This window comes from Marmota flaviventris, chromosome 2, assembly GCF_047511675.1.
Source record: "Marmota flaviventris isolate mMarFla1 chromosome 2, mMarFla1.hap1, whole genome shotgun sequence".
NCBI classification, from domain to species: domain Eukaryota; kingdom Metazoa; phylum Chordata; class Mammalia; order Rodentia; family Sciuridae; genus Marmota; species Marmota flaviventris.
In genome coordinates this window covers 89,548,852-89,567,652 of record NC_092499.1, presented here as the reverse complement: position 1 = coordinate 89,567,652, position 18,801 = coordinate 89,548,852, and the positions used below count along the sequence as shown (strand labels likewise).

Sequence of the window (18,801 nt, the reverse complement as noted above, 5' to 3'; positions counted from 1 at the left end):
TGGATATATGGTAAAATACTCTACAGTTAATAAAGAGACATTACTTAATTTCAAAAGATTTCAAATAATAAACTTATTTTAATAGTGCAAAAACAATCAGCTTTCAAATCAGTAAAACAAAAAATTTTATGAAAATAGCCAAGTTTGAACAAAGAAAAACACAAATACCTACATAAATATAATTATGTACTTGAAACCAAGAAAGCAGAGATCATCATTACAAGTCAAATCATTCTTAGAATGGGTTGTTGCAGTTACCAAAATGAATAAAACAAACTTCTAATTATTAGACATACAGGAAAAACAAAACTCCAATAAGAAAAAAACTGATAATTTAAAAGTTTTTAAAGAAATTTATGGAAATAGGGAACATCTGTCTTGATTTTTATGCCAGATGAGTTTTGTTTGACTTTGTTGTTTTTTTCTGTGGGTAGGGATACTGGGAATTGAACCCAAGGGGGCTTAACCACTGATCCACATCCCACCCTTTTTATTTGAGACAGAGTCTTTTTAAGTTGCTTAGAGCCAAGCTACAATGTTGGGGCTGCCCCCAATTTGTAATCCTCCTGCCTCAGCCTCCCAAATCACTAGGATTACCAGTATCTGTTACCACGCACAGCATTTGTGTTGACTTTTGAAGCTAAAAATCAGGTAATCTTTTGATTAAAAGTAAAAAAAAAAAAAAACCAATGAAGAGGACAGATACACAGACCCACAGGACTTTAACCTTATCTTAAATTAAAAAGCAAAATGTTAACACAAATTTGTTTAAAAATACAAATATTTTAATTTAGAATTCAACACAGAAAATGTAAATTATCATGATTCGGATTTGACTAAAGTGTGGGTGAATGTTCTTTCATAGATAATACTGGTCATTTAATAATGGATATTCTAATTTTTGTGTATGAGGACTGTGTGGCTTCAGGAAAGTTTACTATTACTACCAGAAACTAGAGTTTTGGATATGATAGTTTTAAATCTCATTATTTAATAAAAGAAGATTGAAAATCTTGCTGAAAATGCTTCATATACTTAGGCAGAAGGCAAACATTATATCACAAACAAAAACAACATTAATATATTTATATACATGTACTTGGTCAAAATGAATTAATTTTAATAGACACTATAGAATAAAGGGCAAGGCCCCAAGAAAAGATAGCAACCAGTCCAAGAGTGCTAATGCTTTCTCTTCATATCATTTCTGAAATGGAGAAAAAGGAGGGTGAATAGTTTGTAGACAGACATGTTTATTTTTTGTTGCTGTTGAGATAGGATCTTGCTATGTTGTTCAGGCTGGACTTAAACTTGTGGGTTCAAGTGATCCTCCCACCTCACCTTCCTGAATAGCTGAGATTACAAAAGCATAGCACCATACCAAGCTGTTGACAGACATATTTCTAAATCTAGCAATATCTGCTAGGAAAAAGCCAGACTACCTAATAGCTCTATACATAGGGAACAGCTTAGTTTTATCAGTGAATGCCTCTTAAGTTACTTCTTATTGTTATACTAAAGCAGATAGCACAACTTTAGTTAGGGGAAAATTTCCCTAAGTTCCCTATTATACCTTCGGTATAAAGACGAGCATCCTGACAAGGCTATATGAAAGCTTTTATCATTTCTAATTGTACAGATTTAAAAACAGACCATATAAATTTACTATTACATCATCAAAAGGAATTTTACTATGACCTAAAGGTAAAGTTAAATGACAATAGAGACCATGACACAATATCAAGTGAATTCTTGCTTGGTTGTTACAGCTGTGGTCCATGGGTCTAGCAGTAGAAATGGCAGCCCTGAAGTAGATCTTGGTAAATTTGCTTGACAATGTTCTTCAGGTAGTTGTCCGCTAATGGCACTTTATATATAACGGCAGCAATTTCATCTTGGCTAGAGAAAAACAAAAGGTTAATTCATTTTCTGGAAATTTATATTTGTCTTCATTTCGGTGCTACTCATGTTCTTGGATAAAGTTTCTTAGTTTCCCAAGAAGCACAAATGGGCATTTCGTTAAATAAGCAGACTGAGAAGTTGAAATGGGATTGTGAAACAAAGCCTGAGAACTAATTCTATATGTAATTGTAAGCTATCCTGATCTAGTTGTTTTCTTTAAATAAAATTCTAAACTATTAGTGTTTGCTGATGGATTTAATTTCTGTCTTCTCCCAGTCTGTCAGCAGTGTGTCTAAAAAAAGTCACAAAATAGATCACAACCTACTAAGAATAAGACATTTACAGATCTGCTTCCACAGATGAATTGAGAATAGTGTTATAAAAACACAGCTTTTTCAAGTGATTGTTATTTTTAAGGACAAAAAAATTGTTGACATATGATCTGGGCTAAAACTATGTAGAATTTTTTTTCCTTATAGATTTGTTTTAGGTAGGAGGGTTCAAAAGTGAAGAAGTGGTGATACACGACTGTAATTCCAGTGGCTCGGGAGGCTGAGGCAGGAGGATTGATTCAGAGTTCAAAATCAGCCTCAGCAACTTACTAAGGCTCTAAATAAAATACAAAATAGGGCTAGGGATGTGGCTCAGTGGTCAGGTGCCCCTGAGTCCAATACCTGGTACGAAAAAAAAAAAAAAAGTGGAAGAAGGTATGAATGAATACATTAATGGACTCCAGCATCTACTGGAGATAGTAATTAAGGTCACTGAAATTAAAAGAATAAACCCTCCGAAATGAAATCACAAAGAAGTGACATTTAGTTCTCACTACCCTTGATGATGATGACTTTGAGAGATAGCAAAGGTAAAAAGGTAGCTGGGAGTCTTATCCTGCTGGCCCTTTACTTACCTGGTGTTTCCAAGGTGATTCTGAATGGTGAAAGGTAATGGGACTAATGGATAATGGGCTGAGAGAGACAAAGTTACCGCAAACTTTGCAAATGCTACAGAGCTGGAGAATAAAAGCTTCAATCTGTTAAAAAACAAGACCCACAATTAAAAATATATACTGAAATACAAACATATTTTTTCCATGTAGACTGGCATATGAAATTTAGGCACACCTTATTTCTTGTCCTTATCAAATGGATTTATCTTATCCTTATCAAGTAAAACACCTGGAGCAAGGTATTAAAATGGTTCTTTTTTCACTGTTAGTCAGGAAACACAATAATAAATATTTTATGGTTGGGGATAGAGCTCAGTGGCAAAGCACTTGTCTAGCATGTGTGATGTACTGTGTTCAATCCCTAGTTATATAAAAAACAAACACAATTATTTTAATAAGTTCTTGACTAATTATTTGTTGTTATAGGTTGAAATATATTCCCCAAAATTCATATGCTGAAGTCCTAACCTCTATACCTAAAATGTGATCTTATTTGGAAATCAGGTAATTGCAAATTTAAGATAAGGTTCTATTAGAGTAGGTCAGGCCCTAATCTGACTGGTATTGTTATAAAAAAGGGAAATTTGGACACCGAAAGAATACCATGTGAGGATAAAGGCCAGGGATCAGAGTTTGGACATTTAAAAGTCAAGGAATATCAAAAATTGCCAGAAGACCATCAGAAATTGGGAGAAAGGCATGGAAAAGATTCTCTCTCTCAACCCTTAGAAAGAACCTGAGTAATACTCTGATTTTAGACTTCTATCCTCAACTTTGAGATAATAAATTTCTTTTATTTAAGCCATCCAATTTGTAGTACTTTGTAAGAGCTGCCCAGGGAAATAATACACTTACTCAGTATTATTCACATCTATGTCCATTAGATTATAATTTGGTCCCCATTTCTTTAAAAACTCAATCTCTTCTCCAAGGAGTCTGCAATTGTTTACTATTGGTGAGAGTTCTTGAAGCATCTAAAAAAATTAAAAAAAAAAAAGATTTCAATGTTCAATAACTGCTACAAAGAACTCAAAAAGTTAAATAATTGAATATATCATTTCAGATTCTATTATATATTTATAATTTCAATTCTGCTTTGTGGGACAGAGTTTGCAAGTTTTCCTTTATATACTTCAATCAAACTTTACCTTGGGTACCTGATGCTGTGTTGTACACTTCTTCTTCCAGGATTCCTGCTCCTCTATGTACTGAAAAATAAGCTTATGAACTAAAAGGGAGGAAGTAGGAGCTTTATCCTCTGGGGAAGAAAAAAACCAAAAACAAAAAGGAAGGTATTACTTACTCATATATTTTATGTAAGCTAAAAATACTATTGTCACATAAGCTAGAAATACCCTCAACCTGTTAGATGTGGAAGTATCCTCTTGATTTTTATTTTCAACATGATTATAAAATAAATGGTGAATATAAAGTATTCCCACAAAAACTCAAGCCTTTATCACATACAAAATAATATCTGATTAAAACCATGGGTTTCAATGTAACATAAACTACTACGTTCAAATCCTAGATTTCTTTATATCTTAAGTGATTTAAAAAAAAAAATTTTTTTTAGTTGTAGTTGGAAAAAATATCTTTATTTTATTTATTTATTTTTACATGATTTTTACATGGTGCTAAGGATCGAACCCAGTTCCTTGCACGTGCTAGGTGAGTGCTCTACTGCTGAGCAACAAACCCAGCGCCCATTTTTTTTTAAACTTTTAGTTGTAGGTGGACACAATACCTTTATTTTATTTATACATTTTTATGTGGTGCTGAGAATTGGACCCAGTGCCTCACAAGCTAGGCAAGCACTCTACCACTGAGCTATAGCCCCAACCTCTTATGTAATTTTTTTTTTTGCTTTTGTTTTTGTGTTCCTGGAGCTGTACCTCTGAAGCTACACCCCTAACCCTTTTTAAAATGTTTATTTTGATGTAAGGTCTAAGCTGCCCAGGCTGGCCTTGAACTTGTGATCGTTCTGCCTCAGCCTCGCTAGCAGCTGGGGATTACAGGCATGTACCACTGCACCAAGCAACATTTAATTTTTCTGATCTGTAGTTTCCTACCTCATAGTACTAATGTAAGTAATAAATCTGCCTCAGATGAAATATTCATGATGTAATTTTCAAACTATGGAAATGCCTATTTATCAATCATTTAAAGATAATGAGAATGTCATTTCTTTTCAGATCCACCCAGGAGCTAGGGTTGTAGCTCAGTGGTAGAGCACTTGCCTAGCATGTGTGAGGTACTGGGTTTGATTCTCAGTACTGCATATGAGTAAATAAAATAAGGGTCCATCAACAACTAAAAAAATTTTAAAAAAATCCACCCAATATTTAAAACATTACTCAATTTTATACCTAATACATATTTTAAATATAAATTATTAATATTAATATTTAAATTAGTGAAAGAGTTACCAAGAAGCACTTGTATCTATAAATTAATAATTTTTTTTTTTTTGGTGCTGGGGTTTGAACCCAGGGCCTTGTGCATGCAAGGCAAGCACTCTACCAACTAAGCTATATCCCCAGCCCAACAAAATTTTTAAGAAGCATAAATGTTTTGAACTTACCATCTAACAGAGACTGAAAATTTAGGTCAGTAATCTTCCTGTGAGCCTTGTCCAAGAAAGGGAGACCAACTAAGATGAACCAGGAAAAGAATAACATTTCTTTTTGTTCTGATTTTAAGCCACATAAAACTCAGTACTATTCTGGGTAGAAGGGTTTTTTCACAGGGAGTTGAAGGTTTATCTTTGAATCAGATTCTCAAATTATGGTAAGTTTGACTGAGATTTTCCTCAACAACATTGATCTTAGAAGGAAATTTTATGTGTAGAATATATCTCCTCTTTTTGCCCCCTAACTTCTGTGCAAAGATAAATTTTTTTAGGAATCATATAAGGAACATAGCCTCCCCATACCTACTATCCCTGAACAAATACACTCAAAATGATCAATACTTTTTATATTGCCATGATGATTTTTTTTTTGGGGGGGGGGGGGAGCAGGCGGGTACAGAGGATTGATCCCAGGGGCACTTAACTGCTGAGCAATATCCCCAGCCCTTTTTTAGTTTTTATTTTGCAACAGGGTCTAGCTCAGTTACTTAGGGACTTGCTAAGTTGCTGAGTTTGGCTTTGAACTTGCAATCCTTTTGCCTCAGCTTCCTCCTGAACTGCTAGGATTATAGGAGTGTGCTATAGTGCCCAGTCCCAGCCCTTTTCCAATTTATTGAGAACACAGTCTAGGTAAGTTGCTTAGGGTCTCTAGCTAAGTTGCCAAGTCTGGCTTTGAACGTGTGATCTTCCTGCCTCAGCCTCCCTAGTTTCTGGGATTATAGTTTAACTGTAATGAATTTTTAGATCATCAGGACAACTGCTCATTCCTTCAGACTCTATAGACATATCATCTATCTCACAAATTTTGATTCTTTTTAATTTATTGAATGCTTTGCTAAATATTTTCTATGTGTTAAGTGGATACCATAATGAGAAAAAGTCATAATCACCCACATCCTCAAGAAGCTTTACAAATCAGAAGGACATAAAAACTACAAATTGTGGTAAATGCTATTAAGGAATATTGCAGAGAGCAATGAAAACATAGACTATGAGGGGGAATTGGCAGAGCAGGTAGGTATAAAAGGAGAGTCATGGAAAACTTTCCTGTGAAACTGATAATTAAGCTAAGCTTTTAAGGCTTATTAGAAATTTTAGTAGTGAAGAGGAAGAAAAGAGCTTCCAGGAATAAGAAACATCTGTATGAAAGTCTTGAGGTAGGATGGAATGACTGACCATGAATGATCATGATCATTTAAGGAAATGAAAGAAATCCAATCTGGTCAACATGCAGAATATGTTAAAAAAAAAAAAAAAAAAAGGTATACAAAATGAGGCAGAAAAAGAAAAATTCAATTTATGCAAAGGCTTTACAGACTATATAAAATATTTTGAAGTGGCAGGATATAAAATCAACACGCATAAATCAAAGGCATTTCTGTATATCAGCGACAAAACTTCTGAAACAGAAATGAGGAAAAACACCCCATTCACAATATCCTCAAAAAAAAAATAAAATACTTGGGAATCAACATAACAAAAGAGGTGAAAGATTTATACAATGAAAACTACAGAACCCTAAAGAGAGAAATAGAAGAAGATCTTAGAAGATGGAAAAATATACCCTGTTCATGGATAGGCAGAACTAACATCATCAAAATGGCGATATTACCAAAAGTTCTCTATAGGTTTAATGCAATGCCAATCAAAATCCCAATGGCATTTCTTGTAGAAATAGATAAAGCAATCATGAAATTCATATGGAATAATAAAAGACCCAGAATAGCAAAAGCAACTCTAAGCAGGAAGTGTGAATCAGGCGGCATAGCGATACCAGATTTCAAACTATACTACAGAGCAATAGTAACAAAAGCAGCATGGTACTGGTACCAAAACAGGCGGGTGGACCAATGGTACAGAATAGAGGACACAGAGACTAATCCACAAAGTTACAACTATCTTATATTTGATAAAGGGGCTAAAAGCATGCAATGGAGGAAGGATAGCATCTTCAACAAATGGTGCTGTGAAAACTGGAAATCCATATGCAACAAAATGAAACTGAATCCCCTTCTCTCGCCATGCACAAAAGTTAACTCAAAATGGATGAAGGAGCTTGATATCAAATCAGAGACTCTGCATCTGATAGAAGAAAAAGTTGGCGCCAATCTACATATTGTGGGGTCGGCCTCCAAATTCCTTAATAGGACACCCATAGCACAAGAGTTAATAACTAGAATCAACAAATGGGACTTACTCAAACTAAAAAGTTTTTTCTCAGCAAGAGAAACAATAAGAGAGGTAAATAGGGAGCCTACATCGTGGGAACAAATTTTTACTCCTCACACTTCAGATAGAGCCCTAATATCCAGAGTATACAAAGAACTCAAAAAATTAAACAATAAGAAAACAAATAACCCAATCAACAAATGGGCCAAGGACCTGAACAGACACTTCTCAGAGAAGGACATACAATCAATCAACAAGTACATGAAAAAATGCTCACCATCTCTAGCAGTCAGAGAAATGCAAATCAAAACCACCCTAAGATACCATCTCACTCCAGTAAGATTGGCAGCCATTATGAAGTCAAACAACAACAAGTGCTGGCGAGGATGTGGGGAAAAGGGTACTCTTCTACATTGCTGATGGGACTGCAAATTGGTGTGGCCAATTTGGAAAGCAGTATGGAGATTCCTGGGAAAGCTGGGAATGGAACCACCATTTGACCAAGCTATTGCCCTTCTCGGACTATTCCCTGAAGACCTTAAAAGAGCGTACTACAGGGATACTGCCACATCGATGTTCATAGCAGCACAATTCACAATAGCTAGACTGTGGAACCAACCTAGATGCCCTTCAATAGATGAATGGATAAAAAAAATGTGGCATTTATACACAATGGAGTATTACTCTGCATTAAAAAATGACAAAATCATAGAATTTGCAGGGAAATGGATGGCATTAGAGCAGATTATGCTAAGTGAAGCTAGCCAATCCCTAAAAAACAAATGCCAAATGTCTTCTTTGATATAATGAGAGCAATTAAGAACAGAGCAGGGAGGAAGAGCAGGAGGAAAAGATTAACATTAAACAGAGACATGAGGTGGGAGGGAAAGGGAGAGAAAAGGGAAATTGCATGGAAATGGAAGGAGACCCTCACTGTTATACAAAATTACATATAAGAGGTTGTGAGAGGAATGGGGAAAAAAAAAAACAAGGAGAGAAATGAATTACAGTAGATGGGGTAGAGAGAGAAGATGGGAGGGGAGGGGAGGGGAGGGGAGGGGTAGAGAGAGAAGATGGGAGGGGAGGGGTAGAGAGAGAAGATGGGAGGGGAGGGGAGGGGAGGGGTGGAGAGAGAAGATGGGAGGGGAGGGGAGGGGGATAGTAGAGGATAGGAAAAGTAGCAGAATACAACAGTTACTAATATGGCATTATGTAAAAATGTGGATGTGTAACCGATGTGATTCTGCAATATGTATTTGGGGTAAAAATGGGAGTTCATAACCCACTTGAATCTAATGTATGACATATGATTTGTCAAGAGCTTTGTAATGTTTTGAACAACCAATAAAAAATATTTTGATCATTAATTTAACATAACTGTATATGCATGATTAGATTTTCAACAATCACTATAGCTACATGGAGGAGAATGAATTATCAAGGAAAAAGGGAAAATCCAGAAAGTTCAATTGGAATGTTATCATACTCATCTGGATTAGAGATGACAACTGACAAAAGAGATGGAGAAAAATGGATAGTAAGAAATTAAAATCAGAAATCGAAACAAAAGAAACAATCGAAAAAACTGACAAAACTAAAAGTTGGTTCTTTGAAAAAATAAATAAGATTGATAGACCACTAGCCATGCTAACAAAGAGAAGGAGAGAACCCAAATTACTAGCTTACGGGATGAAAAAGGCAACATCACAACAGACACTTCAGAAATACAGAAGATAATCAGAAATTATTTTAAAACCCTATACTCTAATAAAATTGAGGATAGTGAAGGCATCGATAAATTCCTTAAGGCATATGAGCTACCTAGATTGAGTCAGGATGATATAAACAACTTAAACAGACCAATATCAAGTGAGGAAATAGAAGAAACCATCAAAAGACTACCAACCAAGAAAAGCCCAGGACCAGACGGATATACAGCAGAGTTTTACAAGAACTTTAAAGAAGAACTAATACCAATACCCTTCAATCTATTTCAGGAGATAGAAAAAGAGGGAGTACTTCCAAATTCATTCTATGAGGCCAACATCACTCTGCTTCCAAAACCAGATAAAGACACTTCAAAGAAAGAAAACTTCAGACCCAATATCCCTAATGAATATAGATGCAAAAATCCTCAATAAAATTCTAGCAAATCGGATACAAAAACATATCAAAAGATCGTGCACCATGACCAAGTGGGATTCATCCCCGGGATGTAAGGCTGGTTCAATATACGGAAATCAATAAATGTAATTAACCACATCAATAGACTTAAAGATAAGAACCATATGATCATTTCGATAGATGCTGAAAAAGCATTAAAAAAAATACAGCATCCCTTTATGTTCAAAACACTAGAAAAATTAGGGATAACAGGAAATTACCTCAACATGGTAAAAGCTATATACGCTAAGCCTCAGGCCAGCATCATTCTAAATGGAGAAAAATTGAAGGCATTCCTTTTAAAATCTGGAACAAGACAGGGATGCCCTCTCTCACCACTTCTATTCAACATACTTCTTGAAACACTAGCCAGAGCAATTAGACGAAAGAAATTAAAGGCATAAATATAGGAAAAGAAGAACTTAAATTAGCACTATTTGCCGATGACATGATCCTATACTTAGCAGACCCAAAAAGTTCAACCAAGAAACTTCTAGAACTAGTAAATGAATTCAGCAAAGTGGCAGGATATAAAATCAATACCAATAAATCAAAGGCATTCCTGAATATCAGTGACATTCTCTGAAATGGAAATGAGGACAACTACTCCATTCACAATATCCTCAAAAAAATTAAAATACCTGGGAATCAACCTAACAAAAGAGGTGAAAGATCTATACAATGAAAACTACAGAACCCTGAAGAAAGAAACAGAAGAAGACCTTAGAAGATGGAAGGATTTACCTTGCTCATGGATTGGTAGAATTAATATTATTAAGATGGCCATATTACCAATAGCACTTTACAGATTCAATGCAATTCCCATCAAAATCCCAATGACATTCTTTGCAGAAATAGAAAAAGCAATCATGAACTTCATCTGGAAAAATAAGAGACGCAGAATAGCTACAGTAATTCTAAGCATGAAGAATGAAACTGGTGGTATCGTGATTCCAGATTTTAAACTGTACTATAGAGCAATAGTAACAAAAACAGCATGGTACTGGCACCAAAACAGGATGGTAGACCAATGGTACAGAATAGAGGACACAGAGACAAATCCACAAAATGACAACCACCTTATATTAGACAAAGGTGCTAAAAACATGCAATGGAGAAAGGATAGCATCTTCAACAAATGGTGCTGGGAGAACTGGTAATCCATATGCAACAAAATGAAATTGAATCCCTTTCTCTCACCATGCACAAAAGTCAATTCAAAATGGATCAAGGAGCTAGGAATCAGACCAGAGACTCTGCGTCTAATAGAAAATAAAGTTGGCCCTAATCTTCATCACGTGGGGGCAGGCCCCAAATTCCTTAATAAGACACCTATAGCATAAGAGTTAAAACCAAGAATCAACAAATGGGACGAATTCAAACTAAAAAGTTTTTTCTCAGCAAGAGAAATAATATGTGAAGTGAATAGGGAGCCTACATCCTGGGAACAAATTTTTACGCCTCAAACATCAGATAGAGCTCTAATCACTAGAGTATACAAAGAACTCAAAAAGTTAAACAACAAAAAAACAAATAACCCAATCAACAAATGGGCCAAGGACTTGAACAGACACTTCTCAGAAGAGGATATACAATCAATCAACAAATACATGAAAAAATGCTCACCATCTCTAGCAATCAGAGAAATGCAAATTAAAACTACTCTAAGATACCATCTCACTCCAATAAGAATGGCAGCCATTATGAAGTCAAACAACAATAAGTGCTGACGAGGATGCGGGGAAAAGGTACACTCATACATTGCTGATGGGACTGCAAATTGGTGCAGCCAATTTGGAAAGCAGTATGGAGAGTCCTTGGAAAGCTGGGAATGGAACCACCATTTGACCCAGCTATTCCCCTTCTTGGACTATACCCAAAAGACCTAAAAAGAGCATATTACAGGGACACAGCCACATCAACGTTTATAGCAGCACAATTCACAATAGCTAGAATGTGGAACCAACCTAGATGCCCTTCAATAGATGAATGGATCAAAAAAATGCGGCATTTATACACAATGGAATATTACTCAGCACTAAAAAAATAACAAGATCTTGGCATTTGCAGGGAAATGGATGGCATTAGAGCAGATTATGCTAAGTGAAGTTAGCCAATCCCTAAAAATCAAATGCCGAATGTCTTCTCTGATACAAGGGGGTGACTCAAAATGGGATAGGAAGGAAAAGCATGAGAAGACGACTACCACTAAATAGGGAAGAGAGGTGGGGGGGAAAAGAGGGAAAAGGGGAGGTGCACGGAAGATGGAAGGAGAATCTCATCGTTATACAGAATACATATATGATTTTGTGATAAGAAAAAAAAAATGTGTCACATTAGATTGGATAGACAGAAATGATGGGAGGGGAGGGGAGGAATAGGGGGGATAGGAAGGGCAGCAGAATAGACATTATGATTGCTACATGTATATAGGTGACTCTGTGACCAGTGTGATTCTGCAATCTGTACAATTAGAAAAATGAGAAATTATACCCCAATGATTCAAATGTATGAATTGTCAAGATCATTGTAATATGATCTTGCTAATAAAATAAATTAAATTTAATAGGTAATAAAAAATTAAATTTAATTAAAAAAAAAAAAGAAATTAAAATCAGTATGTCTTATTGATGATTTTGGCTATGTGTAATGAGGGAGAAGGAGATGTACATGATTCCTAAATTTTAAGCCTGGATTTGGACAGAAGGTAATGCTATTCATTCTAAAAATCAGATGCAAAGGCTGGGAGGCTATGAAGATCCTACATTCCAATATGGTTGTACTTAAGCTGACCAGTTAAAGAGAAAAGACCTAAAGATACTGACAGTAGAACCTGCCTATAATCCCTCTGACTCAGGAGGACAACAAATTTGAGCCTCAGCAAACTTAGCAAGACCCTAAGCCACTTGGTGAGAACCTGTCTCAAAATAAAAAATAAAAAGGGCTGAGGATGTAGCTCAGTGATAAAGTACCCCTGAGGGTCCAAACACTAAAACAAATGGCAACTTTAACTAGCTATGTTTTTATTTATTTATTGGTGATACTGATGATTGAATCCAGGACCTCATGTGTACTAGGCAAGTGTTCTACCTGACTTACATCTCCAGCTTTGTATTTTATTCTTTTTGTTTGTTTGTGTGCTACTGGGGATTGAACCCAGGGCCTCTTACATAAGTACTCTATTAATGAACTACATCCCCAGACCTCTGCAGAGGATTATGTAACTTTTACTACTCACCTACTGGTTCTCCAAAGGTGATAATGAGTTCTATGGTGTCATAAACAAAGGTAAATACAGCTTGATCATCAGTCCACTCAATAACATCCCACTCAGACAAACTGGAGAGAAGAAGGGGGAAAAAAAAGCCACATCTTTTTAAAAGATAAAAGATTAACTTCTTTATTTTGTGTGTGTGTGCTGGAGATTAACCCCAAGGTTTTATATATGCTAGGCAAATGCTCTACTACTAAGCTATACTTCCATCCCAAACAGAGAATTTCTAAAACTACTCAAAACAGTATCAATAACAGTTGCTGATGTTTTCCCACTGGATTCAGAGACAACTGATATTTCAGTTCAAATACTGTGAATGTAGGAGGACTGAAAGTTCAAAGCCAGCCTCAGCAAAAGTGAGGTGCTAAGCAACTCAGTGAGACCCTGTCTCTAAATAAAACACAAAATAGGGCTGGGAATGTGACTCAGTGGTCAAGTGCCCCTGAGTTCAATCCCCAGTACCAGAAAAAAAAAAAAAACAAACTTAAGTTGTAATCAGAGTATCAGAGAAAAAAACAAGTCTATGCAAAGTATTAAATACTTTAACATTATTCCATACATAGCTCTTCCACCCTGTATATTTTCACTTTAGTAAAAACTCTGACCCTTTTTGAAGCTGCCTTGTGCATACAGGTTAAAAGCCTGTAGTAATTGCTGGGCACAGTGGTGTATGCCTGTTCTGTTGTCCCAGCTACTCAGGAGATAGTCAGCTAGGATTGCTTGAGCTCAGTTCAAAGTCAGTCTGGGAAAAATGGTTAGACCCCATCTAAAGCAAGAACAAAACAAACCCCTGGAAAAACCTACAACAACACATTCTGAAAACATTTTCAACTGCTGTAGTAGATTAGACAATGACTAAAACACAGGATAAAATACAAATGTCACCTGCTTTGCCTTACCTCAGCTGATTCAGTAGTTCTTCAGTTCTATTTGTTTGTTTCTGCATAAAGTCTATCTGAGTAAGGGTCTGCTCTTTCTGTACCTCCAGTTCTAAGAGCTTTCTGCAAAACAAAACAAAAAACCCAGGTATTCACAGAAAGATATGGTCTTTGTTACAAGAATTCAAACTATAACAAAAAGGTTTATGATAAGAAGTCACATGCTTGATGGCTCCCAGGTTAAAAAAATATATATATTTGTTTATTTACTTATTTCTGGTAAGCATTAATGTAGAAGTAGGCTTACTTAGAAAAGGTACCAATCACTGGCTCTCAAATCAGGATCCATGAAGATATCCTCGGGGTTCCAATGTTTTCTAAAATAATTATTAAAAATAAGAGACATGGTCTCACTGAATTGCTTAGCGCCTCGCTTTTGCTAAGGCTGACTTTGAACTTAAGATCCTCCTGCCTCAGTCTCCCGAGCAGCTGGGATTACAAGCATGCGCCTACTTTTTCATTTTTGATAACAAAAAAGCATAATGTAGGTCATAAGGATATTCACTTTAAAACCAAGACATGTAATAACTTTGTTGCCTGCATTTGATTTCAGTTTCTTGCAGCTAAATAGAACTTGACCTTTTGTTAGTCATTTTGCTAGCATTGATTTAATTTCAAACATTACTACCTGTTAATGTTGTCAACTGGACTTTTATTGGTTTTGTCATGATTTAATTTCTTTTCGTCTTAAAGTTGAGCAAGATTCACATGCTTAAGAAATATATGCCTCATTTCATACTTACATATACTTATTTAAGTACAAATATAAAAATAGTTTAATTCTTGGTTTATTTTCTTTAAAAGGATCCTGATAGAATTCAAGCTTGAGAAATCCTGCTTTCGATTAATGCCCTATAAATAGTAAGGGCTTTGAAAATACTGATGGCTATGATGTGCTTTAGGGTCCAGTTCAGTGCAGCAGAAGCTCTAAGTCACCTTTAGTCAAGACTCTTGTTCATAATTCTTGTGACTCTCTGGAAGTAGGAAGTCATTTAGCTTTCTGGAGTTTAGCATTAGATTGTCTAACACTTGGATTAAAGTCTGACCTTTGAAGCTCCTCTTCGTTTGTTTTTAACTGTTGCAGTTCTATAAAAAGAAAACAAAACATAATACCTTAATACCTTCACATAATACCTTCACAAAATCATCTGTTTTGTTGAAAATTCAGACTTAATCTCATTTAAATACATTAAAAAACAAACTCAAAAGGGCTTTAAAAAATTTTTTTAAATATCTTTAAATAATTCAAAAAGTTACCTTTCTCTGCAGCTCTCATTTCAGAATCCCATTCTTCCACAGGATTGTCTTTCTCCTCATCTTCCAAATTCTTAGTTTCTAAAAGTAAATAGCATGCATTAGAATAAGTCAATCAAGATAATTTATTAAATATCAGATATGAAAAGAATAGATGGTCACAAAGTGAAGTGTTGGAGGTATTTCACAAATACCATCTATTCTCTGTACTAAACTATAATTATAATTTCATATGAAGACATACACTTATCTGGTGGCAGAGAAGTGAGCTCTGAGCCACAAAGCAAGCATCTCTATTAGTATCTTCTATCTTCTCATGGTCCACTATTTATACATATAATTTGCAAGAACATAATAGTTGTTAGGCAACATATATGGGCTAAGTAAAAAATATTTGAACACACAAAAAAATTTTTTTTTTTTGAACTTGGGAAATTTACTGGGGAAGGGATGGGAGTAAATATGCATTGAAGATTGTCACACAATTTGTTTTAGAAACCTGGGAATCATTCTAAAAACTCTCCTCTCTCACCATTTTTTTTTTAAAGGCATGCCTTTTTATTTTATTTATTCGTATGTGGTGCTGAGAATCGAACCCAGTGCCTCATGCATGCCACGCAAGCACGCTACCACTAAGCCAAAATCCCCAGCCCCTTCTCCCCATATTAAGTTTATCCAAGTTAAGATCTTACCTCAAAGATATCTTTTTCTTCACCATTACCAGCATCTCTTAAAATAAGCTTCTATTCTTTCTTTCTTTTTTTTTGGTACTGGGGATTAAACTCAGGGACACTCAAGCACTGAGGCACATCCCCAGCCCTTTTTATATTTTATTTAGAGACAAAGTCTCGCTAAGGTGCTTAGAGCCTTGCCAAGTTGCTGAGGCTGGTGTTGAACCTGCGATCCTCCTGTCTCAGCCTCCCAGGCTACTGGGATTATAGCATGTGCCACCACACCTGGCTCTGTTACTAGTCCAATAATGGATTAACTGGTTATTTACTCTTGATCTACTCAAATCCAATCTCTAGCCAGTAGCCAGTGCTTAATTAAGACCTGTCAAATGACTGTTCCTTTCTCTTAGAAAAATTCAGAATTACCTTAAGAGGCCCAATTAGACCTGGTCACTAGTGATATCTATAGCTCTTCTCAGGTTATGTTGCCTTTTGCTCTATTTTAGTTATAGTGGCCTTATTTTCAAACACTTGTAATTGGCACATTTTTTTCCTAATAGGGTTTCTACTTTTGTTATTCATTGAACAGGCTGCTCTTTCTATCCTTTTCACTTTGAGACTCCCATTCATCCTTCATATCTTAGCTTAAATGTCACTTCTTTAGCAGGAAGGCTACCATGACCTCTTGACTATGTCAGATTTCTATTACAGGACCTCAATAGCACCTTGTAACCTTTTCCTCAGAATTTATTATAAAATTATTCACTTAATGACTATATTCTCTTTTGGACTGGAAGCCCCATAAAAGTAGAACTAATGTTTGATCACCAGTGTGTTCTTAGCACTAAGTACTGTATATGACACATGGTAGGTACTCAGCAAATTTGCTCAATAAATAATATTCTGTGAAATAGAAAGATAATCAACAAAAGAGTGGGACAGTCTAAGACTATGGAATTCATATATTTATTATCAATTTAATGCAGAACACATGTACAGGCACTTATACTCTATATAGCATAGTACTAATAGTACTAAGGACCTGGAGAAAAATAAAAGCTGATTTTGGCTTCCATGTACCTTATAATTAGGAAGATAAACTGAACAAAATAACTACAATACAAGTGACAGCCACAGAAGCTAAAGAGATGGAGAGTATTTCCCTTCATGGAAAACAGGAGAATGTATTAGCCAAAACAAAGTGGCAGGTAGGCATAGTGGTGCATGACTGTAATCCCAGAGGCAGGAAGATTGCAAATTTGAGGCCAGCCTATGAAATTGAGCAAAACCCTGTTTTAAAAGAATTAAAAAAAAAAGGGGGGGTGGGGGTGGGGATACTGCTCAGTGGTAGAGCATCCCTGAGTTCAATCTCTAGTACCTCAAAAGCCAACCAAAAAAATAAAACAAGATCATACATACAAAAAAATAAGTGGCAGGGGACTAGAGATACAATTCAGTGGTAGAGTACTTTAGGTCTAGCATGCCCAAAGCCTTGGGCTTGATTCTCCACACCATAAAACGATAACAACAAAAACAGAAAATGGCATAACTACATAGAAATGTATGTAGTTTGGGCTGGAATTCAGAGGACAAGAAACAAGTTTTTGAATTAGATTTTGGAGATGGGAGAAGATTATTTATTCACATAGAGTTTAAAGTGCTTAAGGATATTGTTGCACTGAAGTTCAGTAAGAAGACAGAAATTATATAATCTAAAACTCAAACAGGTTAAAGATGTGCTCAGCCAAAATGATTATAAAGTACTTGAGGGCAAAACCTGTATCATTTCTTTATTTTTTTCCCCTGATGATAAGCAGAGTATATGGCATGAAGTAGGTGCTCAAAAAATATTCGATGAATTTAACTGAATTTGGGAATTAGTTACATAATTATTAAAGCAGATGAAAGCATTAGAGGAGAGAATATAAAAGGGATGACAAAATCTAAATTACACACAAGGGGTTAGAGAAAAAGAAGCCATCAGAGGAATTAAAAGGAATAGCCCGGAGAAAACAATAGGGTTAAGGTAGTGCAATATCATAGAGGTTAAGATAGATGAAAGATTCAGGAAGAAATGAACAATCAGCAGCAGCAAAAGCTGAAACAAGTCAGATGGTTAAGGGCCAAGAGTAACCAAATTTGATGATTATGTGGAATTTTGAGATCTCTGAGGAAGCAGCTTAAGGAAAGCATAATTAACAAGTGAAGATTATGAGAAGCCAAACTGAAAGGTTAAGACAATTTTCTTTCTTTTGATGGTACTTGGGATTGAACCCGGGAACACTCTACTACTGAACTACGTCCCTAGCCCTGTTTATTTTGAGGTAGGGTCTTGCTAAATTGCCTAGATTGGCCTCCAACTTGTGATCCTCCTCCAGAGTCACTGATACTACAGATACGCGCCACTGCACCTAGGTAATTTTCTTGTTGTGTATGCTGCTACGGATCAAAGATAGGACCTTGCAATTGTTAGCAAGTGTTCTACCACTAAGCTACATCCCCACCAATTTTCAAATGAGATGGACTTATCTATTAAAAAATACAAAATTATAGTCTAGATTATTAAGAGTTTTCCACAGGGACTCATCTTGGGTATCTCTTGTTGACTGTGTTACAGATGACCATAGTAAAGGAGTTTTAATTTGCTTTAATCTAAGGTTTCAAGGTGCTAATACGTGTCGGCATAATAAGGCAACAGGTTGGGGATGTAGCTCAGTTGGTAGAGTGCTTGCCTTGCATGCACAAGGCCCTGGATTTCATCCACAGCGCCACCCACACACACACAAAAATACAAACCATCTCTATTGTAGGAAAGCATTAAATTTAAATATGATTGCGGAAAAGTATTCATT

At 35.7% G+C, this 18,801-nt stretch overlaps 1 protein-coding gene across 1 annotated transcript in view; it reads right to left on the bottom strand.

Annotated features, from left to right (window-relative positions):
- Positions 1–763: 763 nt before the first annotated feature.
- Knl1 (kinetochore scaffold 1) overlaps positions 764–18,801 on the bottom strand; it is a 60,484-nt gene continuing 42,446 nt past the window's right edge. Inside the window, exons 18-26 of the mRNA XM_027926223.2 lie at positions 15,282–15,359; positions 15,071–15,110; positions 13,986–14,087; positions 13,051–13,151; positions 5,433–5,501; positions 3,997–4,106; positions 3,704–3,822; positions 2,810–2,932; positions 764–1,899 (exon numbers count right to left, since the gene is read on the bottom strand). Of these exons, the coding sequence (XP_027782024.2) occupies positions 1,785–1,899; positions 2,810–2,932; positions 3,704–3,822; positions 3,997–4,106; positions 5,433–5,501; positions 13,051–13,151; positions 13,986–14,087; positions 15,071–15,110; positions 15,282–15,359 (857 nt within the window). The 3' untranslated portion in view covers positions 764–1,784. The remainder of the gene's footprint in view (positions 1,900–2,809; positions 2,933–3,703; positions 3,823–3,996; positions 4,107–5,432; positions 5,502–13,050; positions 13,152–13,985; positions 14,088–15,070; positions 15,111–15,281; positions 15,360–18,801) is intronic.